This window comes from Drosophila hydei, unplaced genomic scaffold (assembly GCF_003285905.1).
Source record: "Drosophila hydei strain 15085-1641.00,03,60 unplaced genomic scaffold, DhydRS2 tig00000215-arrow-arrow-pilon, whole genome shotgun sequence".
Taxonomy (NCBI): Eukaryota; Metazoa; Arthropoda; class Insecta; order Diptera; family Drosophilidae; genus Drosophila; species Drosophila hydei.
This window is the reverse complement of record NW_022045687.1, coordinates 661,990-672,789: the sequence shown is the minus strand read 5'-3', so window position 1 is coordinate 672,789 and position 10,800 is coordinate 661,990. Positions and strand designations below refer to the sequence as shown.

General features: G+C 46.0%; 1 protein-coding gene across 1 annotated transcript; it reads right to left on the bottom strand.

Annotated features, from left to right (window-relative positions):
• Nucleotides 1–2,674: 2,674 nt before the first annotated feature.
• LOC111598842 (protein disconnected) lies at nucleotides 2,675–8,244 on the bottom strand. Its single transcript, XM_023314278.2, has 2 exons — nucleotides 8,151–8,244; nucleotides 2,675–4,596 (listed from the first exon to the last, which is right to left on the bottom strand). Exon 2 carries the CDS (start codon nucleotides 4,560–4,562, stop codon nucleotides 2,793–2,795), a length of 1,770 nt encoding a protein of 589 aa, XP_023170046.2. The 5' UTR covers nucleotides 4,563–4,596; nucleotides 8,151–8,244; the 3' UTR covers nucleotides 2,675–2,792.
• Nucleotides 8,245–10,800: the final 2,556 nt, after the last annotated feature.

Genomic DNA, 10,800 nt, shown 5'->3' with positions numbered 1-10,800 from the left:
GCCTCGTGACATCATCCAATTCAGAAAAACTTAAAAGTAAATAGATCCCCAGAGATGAGAGCAGCCATTTCACAGAGCAACGTTGACGTTGTCATTGTGGTTGCCACACATATGTGTGTGTGTGCGTGTGTGTGTGTGTGTTGGTGTCTCAAGTGACAATGCTGCCAAGGATCATCTCATAATGTGGCAAGCATTTAGCTGTCTGACTGACGCACACACACACACACACATACACACTGACGGATTGCTCGACTCGCTGTGCCTAGCTCGCTCTCCCTCTCTCTCTCTCTCTCTCTCTCTCACTCTTATATCCTTCTGCTTGTCTGTTTTTTGTCTTGTTGCCTGCTCGACCTCAGCTCCCCCTCTCGAGGCAGCACTTGACATTTTCTTCACAGTCTACACGCATTCATGTCAATTTTGCGGTTTCGGTTTCGGTTTCACGCAACTAAGCTCCAGCTCCAGCTCCAGCTACAGCTCGGATACTCAATCTGAAACTCTATAGGATTTTTTATATGCCGAATTTAGCATTTGGAGCCACGCAATGTTCTATTCATGTGGCATTCGAGTGCCTGCCTATCTAATGAGCATCTTCTATGTGTGTAATCTGTTCATAAGTGGCCTGCGCAGCCTATATACAATGATAATGATAATAATAATGATGATGATGATGATGATGATGACGTGGTTGATAATGCGGTTGCCATCCGACCAGTCAGACAGACCCAATAGTAGCCTGGAAATGAATGTCACGCCTCCTCAACAAATGCCACAAATCTGAAGACGAGTGAGCATATGGAGAGATGGATACATAACTGTGTTTTGTGTATAGAAAGAGAGCGAGAGTGGGAGAGGAAGAGGGAGAGGAAGAGGAACAGTGCTCTTAGGAGTTCAGTTTCCTTTAGCCAAATGATTTCTAATTTCTCTTTAATGAGCTCGCAAATGCTTCTCTCTCAGCAAGACTTAATTTTCGCAGCAATTTTTACCGATTTTATATGAAAATATATATTCAATATTTGCCTACAGACAAGCCAACTTGGGTTAACTGAACAATGAGAAAGAAAGAGAGAGAGAGAAAAACTGATAGAGTTCGTCTGAAAGAGAGCAACAGACGAAGAAAGACTGAGCGAGAAACCGCGAGGGAATAAGAATCTGAGAGAGAGAGAGAGAGAAAGATAGATAATGAGAAAGGCATTGAGAGGGAGAAAAATACAGCGAAAGAAGCAGATAAAGATTGAGGGAGAGGCTCTCTGAACTGATTGAGTGCAGACTGAGGGACAGAGCGAGATCGAGAGAGAGAGGGAGAGAGAGCCTGCATCTCTAAAGAAACAGAGAATGTAGCGAGAGATAAAGTCAGACAAAAAGAGAGAGAGCGATATATAGTAAGAGATAGAAAGAAAGAGAGAGTCAGAGAGAAGATGGAATAATTCTCACTTTTGAAATTGCAAACAATCAAATCAAATATTTCTTAAATCCAAAACATTGTCATAGCAGTTAAGCTAGTCTAGTTAAAGCCTAGGTACAATCTTTCTCTATCTACCATAAAACATTGTCATAGCAGTTAAGCTAGTCTAGTTAAGGCCTAGGTACAATCTTTCACTATCTACCATAAGCATCTATAAGTAGCCATAGTTCCTATGTACTCAAGTAGCAATTCTAAAATTTCAGTTCATAAATTGCTTTTTTAATCTTCTTAGCAACTAGCAATTTCTATTTATATAGCTTCTATATATATGTATATAAATCGAACTAAGTACTATGAATTTGTAGCGTCCACTCTCGGCCCGCCCAAGACGAAAGACATCAAGTTTTGTTATAATTTTGTTTGGTTTTTATTGTTCAAATGAAATATCATTATTAAATACACAATAAAACTCTTAAGGAGCAAAATTTTCAATTTTTCGATTTTCGATTTTCGATTTTCGATAGAGCAATAACATTTCTACTAAACAGTCATGGATCTACTCAGAGCAAACATCTCAGATTTAGCCATGTTCGTTGCGAGACTTTGCAGCATTTGTTTAGTAATCTACGAACTGAAGTGGGGAGCATAAACACACGAGATATGTTGGTATTTTTTTTTAATTTTCTCTGTTTTTTTTAATATATTTATATATAGTGGTATATGCCTATATAAAGTTAGTTACAAATACAAATAGTTATTGGCTATGAAAAAAAATTGTTGCACTTAAAATTACATAATATATTATTTGCTTTTTAGTCAATTTATATATATATATGTGGGTTTATATATATAAATATCAATACTTCGTTGTACGCCGTACAGTGGGTCCAAGAAGTTGCGCACACACACACTCACACACACACACACACAGATACACTCAAACACTCACACACTGGCTAACTCCCTCGACCACACTGGGTGCACTTGCACTGAGGAACGGATTGAATACTTTACACTTAGATGTCGCATTAACTTAGAATATCAAAAAAAAAATACGTATATTTATATATATATAGAAATAGCAATAGATTTGTTTAAAAAAAAACATAAATTGGTTTTCATATATAACACAAGTACGAGTAGAAAAGCTAAGTGCGGCACGGCCTGGACAGCGGCACCAATATAATCAGTTAATCAAGATCAAGATGCAGTTAATCAACTTCAATTTCAACTTCAACTTCAATTTCAATTTTTGGATACACTAAAAGCCATTTCATGGCTGCATGCTCAACTTAAATACACAGAAAAAAATGGGGGCGTGGATTGCTGCTTATCAATTGTTTCGCTTCTAATTGCTTGATCTGCGCGTGGTGGGGCGCACGCCGATCCCTTAGACGGAGATGGCGGCATTGGTGGGCGGCATGTCGCTGTACTGCGCTGACTGCGGCGTCGTTGGCGCCGCTTGGGGCGCCTTCAGGCTGCTGCCGATGCTGCTGCTGCTGCTGCTGCTGCTGCTGCTGAGCAGCATCGAGCGATAGACCTCGGATAGCAGATTCCATGGCGCGGCGGCTGCGCTGGGCGACTGAGCGGCGCTGTTGCTGGCGGCGGCTGCCGCTGCGGCCGCAAACATTTGCGTCTGCAGCAGCCGCAAATGATGCTGCTCCTCCAGATCCATGCCGAAGAGCATGGCTGGCGGCGAGGGCGCCAGCGCATGGCCCGCGACGGCAATCGAATTGACGCTGGCAATAGGCATGGGCTGGGGGCTGTTCGCTGTGGCTGGGAGCGCGTGGGCGGCGGCGGGCGAGCAGCTGCTGCTGCTCGGCAGGTGTTTGCGTGCTGCCAGCGGCGCCGACAAATCGTGGGCATGGTCAATGCTATGGGCGCTTTGGGCGCGCTCATGTGTATGCGCGTCGGCACTGTCGCTGTCCAGCTCGAGCTCCATCTTGATGGCCGTCGTCGTCGACTCCTGGGAGCTGGAGGCACAGCTGTCGTGCCGGCGACGCTTGCCCAGCAGGCGCTCCATGGAGAAGCCGCTGCCGCCGCAAGGGCTGGGCGAACGCTTGACGCGTCGCTCGCACAGCTCCTGCTCCGGCTCGGGCGCTGAGCGTGGCTGTGGCTCCCGTTCACGCTGCCGTTCCCGCTCCGATTTTGGCTCGCGTCGCTTGTGCAAGCTGAAGTCGAGCGGCTGCTCCGTGCGGTCCTCCTCATCGAAGCTGGTGTGACTGTTGGTGTTGCTGGCCAGGCTCAGGCTGCAGTGCAGCTCCGCCTCAGCCTCCGCCTCGGTATCGGCATCTGCATCCGCATCCGCATCGCTGTGGCAGTCCTGACTAGCTGGACTGGAGCTGTTGGCATGCATGTCCACATACACATAGACGCCCTCATCATCGGCATCGGCATCCGCATCCGCATCGCCCTCACCGTCCACATCCGCATCGATGTCCGCATCGATGTCCGCGCTCGCCTCTGCAAAGAGCCGTTCGTGCTGCGTGCGTCCTGTGAGCAGGCCGAGATTGTGAAGACCCGACTGTCCGCCGAACATGACGTGAGCCGCCGCAGCCGCGGGGCCATAGCCGACGGCCGGATGATGCGGATGGTGTGGATGATGCGGATGGTGAGGTGGCGGCGGCAGAAGGCCCGGAAATGCAGCTGCCGCAGCCGCAGCCGCCGGGAACACGGGAAACTGTTGAGCGGTGCGTCCGTCATGCGGTGAAATCTTGCGACGAATGTGCGGCGAATGCAGCTTCGGATTCGGATTGGCGCTGTGCCGATTGCGCGAACGCCTCGAGCTGAACACCATGTTGCAGCCGTCCACCGTGCACTTGTGCATCTCGCGCAGATGCACGGCCGAGAAGTGTATCTTGAGGGCGCCCTTGTCGCAGAAGGTCTTGTAGCAAATGGAGCACTGGACGCGCTTCTTGCCCGTCGCCGGATTGATGAACTGGCCGGCCAAGTTGATTGGCGGCGAGCCCCAGCGCTTCGGCTTCGAGTTGGCGTGCGAGCTGGACTTGCTGCTGCTGCTGCTGCTCGCGGCGCCCCCTGTGCCCGGCGAGCTGGCTGGCGACTTGGCACCAATGTGCGAGTGCGAGTGGGGAAGGGGATGGGCATGCGGGTGTCCCAGCAGATAAGCGGACGACATGAATGGATTTATAATGTGCTCCATTGTTTTTTTTGTTTTTGTTTTTGGGTTCGTTTCGCTGCAAGCAGAAGAAGTTGAAGAGAAAAGTCGCGGATTAGATTGGATTCACATTTCAGATTAAGTTTGCGTGTGTGTGTGTGCGTGTGTGCGTGTGTGCCAAAGATACAAATGTAGCTAAAAGTGACTTAAAGATACGAGAAAAGTATCTGCAATGCAGCTGAAAGTGACTTAAAGATGCCAAAACTATAAAAGTATCTGTTAAATATATATAAGTATCTACAAGTAAAAACCAGTATCTGACAGATACAAATGCTGCTTTTAGCTAACAAGGAAAAGTATCTATAAAATATAAAAGTATCTTTCAATCATGCCTTTGTATAGAAATGCAGCTGAGTTTCATTTGAATTGACTTTCAAAAGATACAAAAGTATCTTTTGCTAAGCTAACTCCAGCAAATTACTTTCAGATACAAAAGTATATTTTCTGTATGTTGAAAGGCAACTGAGTATGATTTAAATGTCAATTTGAGATACAAAAGTATCTTTTACTAAGGGAACTCCAGCAAAACACTTTAAGATACAAAAGTATCTTATACTAGGCAAACTTAAGCAAATCACTTCACTTCTTCTTTTATATAGAAATATAACTTGGTATGATTTAAAATTAAATTCAAGATACAAAAGTATCTTTTATTGAGAAAAGTCCATCAAATCACTTTAAGATACAAAAGTATCTTTTACTAAGGGAACTACAGCCAATCACTTTAAGATACAAAAGTATCTTAACTTTATATACAAATTTAACTGAGCTAATTTTTAAGATACAAAAGTATCTTTCAGTTGGGAAACTCTAACAAATCATTTCAAGATACAAAAGTATCTTTTACTTGCACCTACAGTTGACTTAGGCGTCTTTTTGCCGTCGGATCTTGAACTATTTGTCGTCAATCGCTAGGCAGAGGCTCGCGAGTGAGTCGACTTGAGTCGGCTGTCAACTGGCAACTGGAAAGTCCAAAGTGTCGCGGATGTCAATCAAATGTGGCTGGAAGTCAGTCGGTCACCAAATCAGGGGCAGCCAGAAGGGACGTGGACTCCAGGCGGGGGGTAGCTCAAGGCAATGCCAGAATCCTAATCACAAGCTGATGGCAGAAATGGGCGTAGGTTGACTGGGCAGTGCCGCTGTTACAGCTGCAAAAGTTGCGCAACTTTTTGCGACTTTTTGTGTTATCATCGCTGCACGTTTACTGCCCCAGCCCCTGACCCTGCCCCTGCCCCTGCCACTGCCACTGCCCGTCCCCTTCGAGTTGGCAGCAGCAGCAACCCATGCCAATTACAGATTTGAAATTTGCTGCGCAATTAAATCGCGGCGACACTGCGACACACGCACAGTGGTGCCGCTTGAGACAAATGTGGAAAAGTCACAAACGGAATCTATGGAAAATCTGCAAGTGTTGCAAACGGCCTTTGAATATAACTGTAAGTGAGGCGGGATTAGTGAGGGGAAGAGTGAGCGCTACTTGTGCTGGGATGAATCGAATCACTGTGCTGGCCAGTCGCTAGATCGGCAGTAAACGTCAGCAGCCGCTGGTCAGCGTTGGCTCATTTGCTTGGCCAAAATCTTTTACGGCCTTTTCGGCTGCTCGTCTGTTCGGGGGCCCCCATTAAAACCGCAAAGACGACGACAACACGCGGCGATCGGCAGCTAGTCCAAGTGGCTTTTTTTCTCTCTTCTTTTTATTGTTGTTGCCGTGTTTCGCTGTAATTGTGACTGACGAGCGGCGCAGAATTGATGGCCAAAGTGTAGCGACCGGGCGCGAGGGGCGGCTCGGCGCGGCGGACAACGATGGGGACAATTGTTAAAGCGACGATGGGGATCGCGGCCACATCGCAGCCGCATGTCGAGCGATCAGCGCTGCTGCTGTTAGCCGCCTTTGGGTGCCCTCCCCCCCCCTCGCCACTTGCTCGCTCTTGCGCTATCGCTTGGAATCAATCTCAAATGTTCAACAAACACATGCGCCAATGTCAGCCATATAAACAGACATAAATGAACACATACCTATGCTTGTATGTATGTAAGCTCAGCATAGTCAACAGCCCAGTTGAGCTGCGATGTACTTGATGTGGCAACACTATAATCCGGCTAACCTAACAGGTGAACGGGCCTCGACACGAATCTGTATGCAGTTGCTGCTGGAGCGTGGTATAATATAGGGATTTCAGCAACTGAATTCATATTGAAGATACAAAAGTATCTATGAAATTACAATTGTGCAGCAATTAAATGCAATATCACTAGCAAAAGATACAAAAGTATCTATGAGTAAATGTGCCTCTAGAATATATATTGAACACTTTGCTGCTATAAAAAACAATATTAATAGTAAAAGATACAAAAGTATCTGTGAGATACCAAAGTAACTACCACTCAACATTTTTAACAAAAGATGCAATATTTTCGATTAGATAGACAAGTATCTGAGAGATACAAAAGTATCTGTAAGTATATCTTACTAATTTCGAATTAGAAATATGCCAAAGTATCTTCAAGTCATACACATATACATTTAGATACAATCTTTTGGGATTGAAATATATCATTAAGATACAAAAGTATCTTTGCCTTGTTTAAAACATTATTATATCCTGAAGATACTTTTCATGTTGCTGACATTTCAGTGACGCGTAAGCTTCAGCTGCAGCTAGAACACGACTGCACAGTGGGGCAAAGCAATCGAGCAATTTCTATGGCTAATTTTCCAATAATCTATCGAAACTTCAGTTGGGTGCTTCAAATTGGTTCAAGACTTCTCTCATTTTTTTTCTCGATTTTATAGCGTCGAGTCGTTAGAAACGTTGGTAACAAAACGAAATGTGTAATGGCAGTGGCGAGTGTGCGAGTGTGCGAGTGTGTGTGTGTGTGTGTGTGTGTGTGTTCATGTGGTAATTATTTTTGTCAAACGCTTTAAATGTCTTAAGAGACGAAAGCGGCAACAGCAGCAGCAGCAGCAACAACAACAAAAAACCAATCACAAGTTTTGATGGCCAGCGTCGAATGTGTTTGTTGTTTGTTGTTTGTTGTTGTTGTTGTTGTATATTTTTTTATTATCGGCATGTTGAAAGTCACAAATTCCAAGAGCTGACGAGAGACGACAACAAACTCCTGTTTATCGTTGTTGTTGCTTGTTGGCTGTTGCTGTTAGTACACATTATAATAATAACAACAACAACAAATTGGAGGAGCAATGAACGGGCAAGAGACAGAGAGAGAGAGAGATTGAGAGAGAGTGAGACGTTGGCAATGATAATGATGATGATGCTGCCAAAGCTGAGGCTCAAACGGAGGCTGTGGCTGTGGCTTGATCTTTTGGTCTAGTGCTCAGCTTTGGGCTCTGCGCGCATTTGTATCTCAATTTGTATCTCAAGCAACATTTAAGAAGACAAAAATCTTAATTACAAATTTCGTATCTTTTCTTTTTTTTCGAAATATTTTCGCCCGAAATTTGTTCAACAATTTTTTCTTTCTTTCGTTTTTCTTTTTTTTTTTTGGCCGACGGCAAAACACATTAAAAAAATAGTCAAACTAACTAAAGAAAGGAATTTTTTTTGTACTTACAATTTCGATTGTCCGTTAGAATTTGCACAGAATTTTTCGTTGTGTTTTTTGCTCGTTCAATTTGATTTGTTTTTGTTTTTGTCACCAAAAAAATTTCACATATTTTGCATATTTCATTTAGTTTTTGTTTGTTTGTTTTGAATTTTTAAAAATATTGTTTTTATTTCAATTGTTTTAAAATGATTTTTTGCGTGTTGTCCGAACGCGACGGCGACGGCGACGGCGGTGGCAACAATGTTGCAAGTCTCACGGGGCACACAAACAAAACACAGAGACGAAGAAGAAGGCAACGAAACAGTTATTGTTGTGACTGTGACTGTGACTGTGACGGTGACTGTGACTGTGACTGCGACAGAAGCAGAAGCAGCGGCAGCAGAAGAGATCCACTCCTTCGAAAGTCGTGGGTGACACTGATTGTCGTGCCGCTGCGAGCAGAAAAAATGTAACGACGACGACGACGACGACAAATGCGACAGCGCAGCGACAACAGCAGAGACAGCGGCAGCACAGACACACAAGCACACACACACATGCACGAACACGGAGAGACAAACGCACGCATACGCAGCGGCAGCGGCAGCGACAGCGGGGTGGGTGACACTTTGCTCTCGCAGCGACGAGCGACGGCAAAGAGCACGGCACAGCAGAGACGACAACAGCAGCAGACACGCAGCAGCGGACAAGTTCAACGTAACTGCCCCACAAATGTCTACCTGAAACGCAGCACAGGCCCAGCTAGCCAACGAGCGAGTGAACACTGTCTCTGTGTGTGTGTGTGTATGCCTGTGTGTATTTGTGCGGCGAAGAGAGCAAGAGTATGAGAGCAGCGACGTCGCTTACGCTATTGGAATTGGCCTGCATTTGTAGTTGTTATTGTAGGTGTATTCGTGTATGTTGCCGTGCGGTCTTTGTGATGCCTTTTGCTGCCTGCTGCTGCTGCTGCTGCTACTCTTGCTGCTTGTTTAGGCTGTGTCACATTGTCGTCGTTGGGTCAGTACACACACACACACAAACAAGCACACTCTTACACTGTACATGTATGCACGCATACATAGACGAATGCGATAGCGCTATTGGCAGTTGGCTCTCTCTCAGTCGCACCACTGACGCTAGCGCGCAGCTGTCGGCTAAGCAGTGCAGACCAAAGAGAAAAACGGCTCTCTTTAGCTAGCTGTTTGATTGCATTTTCAATAAGTTTCAAAAATTTACCGGTGGAAAACTTTAAGGCAGTTTATGATGGCATAAAATTTAAAGTATTCCATAAGAGTAGTGCGACCACTGACAGTGCTTTTTGGGGGTGGCGATGGCATATGCGTAGGCGTAAGCTTAGGAGAATCTAATGCCTCACGCACACAACCAACGCCTTACGCATGGTCAACGCTTTAGCTATATATGTGTGTGTGTGTGCGTGTGTGTATAGGGAAAAAATAATTCGTGGGACATTCGACCACGACCACAGTCAAATGTGTGAGTGAGTGTGTGTACGTGCATTTGTGTGAGCGGACAACGAAGTATTTTGGGCAATTGCTGTCTCGCTTGCACATTGTCGTCTGAGTGGACGAGTGGTTGACATGCGACGTATTTGTGTTTGCTGACCGAGCGAGTGAGCGGCAACAGCAACAGCAGCATAAGCATAAGCATACAAACACACACACACACACACAAGCACACCTGCCTGCTCACGCACCTTTGCTCACTCTCCCTCGCTCTGCTGCTCTCCCGTAGCCGGCCACAGCGTCACACAGTGTCATTTGCTCGCCAACCAAAGAGCGCCAGTGCGCTCTCTCATGGGGCTTGGTGTGTGCGCTTGTATATATATAACTAAGTATATATATATGTGTGTGTGTATGTGTGTGTCGTCCCATTAGCCAGCCCGCGTGTGACAGAGCTAAAACGAGTTGGCCCCTTCATTTGTTCGAATGAAATGGCAATGGCCAGCCAATTCGTCGTTGTCGCTGCTTATTGTCGCTGTTGCCGTTGCCGCCGGCAGCGACGTCGACCGCAGCAGCGCTGCTCGGTGTGCATGTGCCGTAGCTTACTTGAAATTGCCGTCGTTTTGTCTTCGTCTCATTATGGACTACGGCAGTGTTGTTGTTGCTGCTGCTGATGTTGTTGTCGCCTTCGCCTGCTCTTCGTAGACGTCACACGCTGCTGTTGCTAGTTTTTTTTCGATTTGCTTTTTCTCTTTTACTTCTTTTTTTTTTTAAATTTTTGTCATTTGATTTCTTGTCCACTGCGCTCCGGCGACGGGGCGGCGGCAGCGACCGAGAGCTGAGAGTGTGTGTCCGTCTCTTTTTAGTAAACACCAATGAATGCCCTGCCCGTGCGACTGTGTGCGTGTATATGTGTGCGAGTTTGTCTCTCGAAGTGTTCGTGAGCACACCTCTCGCTTGCTGCAAACAGCGACGGCAGCGACGACTTTGCTTTACTGGCTATGCGATTGCGCCACAAATTTATATAGCTGTATGTGTATACGTGTTCGTGTGTGTGTGTATGTGTGTGTGTGTGCGCTTGTATGTGTGCCATTGGTGTCACACGAAGCGACACTTTAACATGGGGGCGATTTTTCCTGTCTCCTGCACCAATAGTAATCGAGCACCGCTCTGGTGACAAAGGCACCCGACCCCGAGAACGGGCACGAACCGAGGCA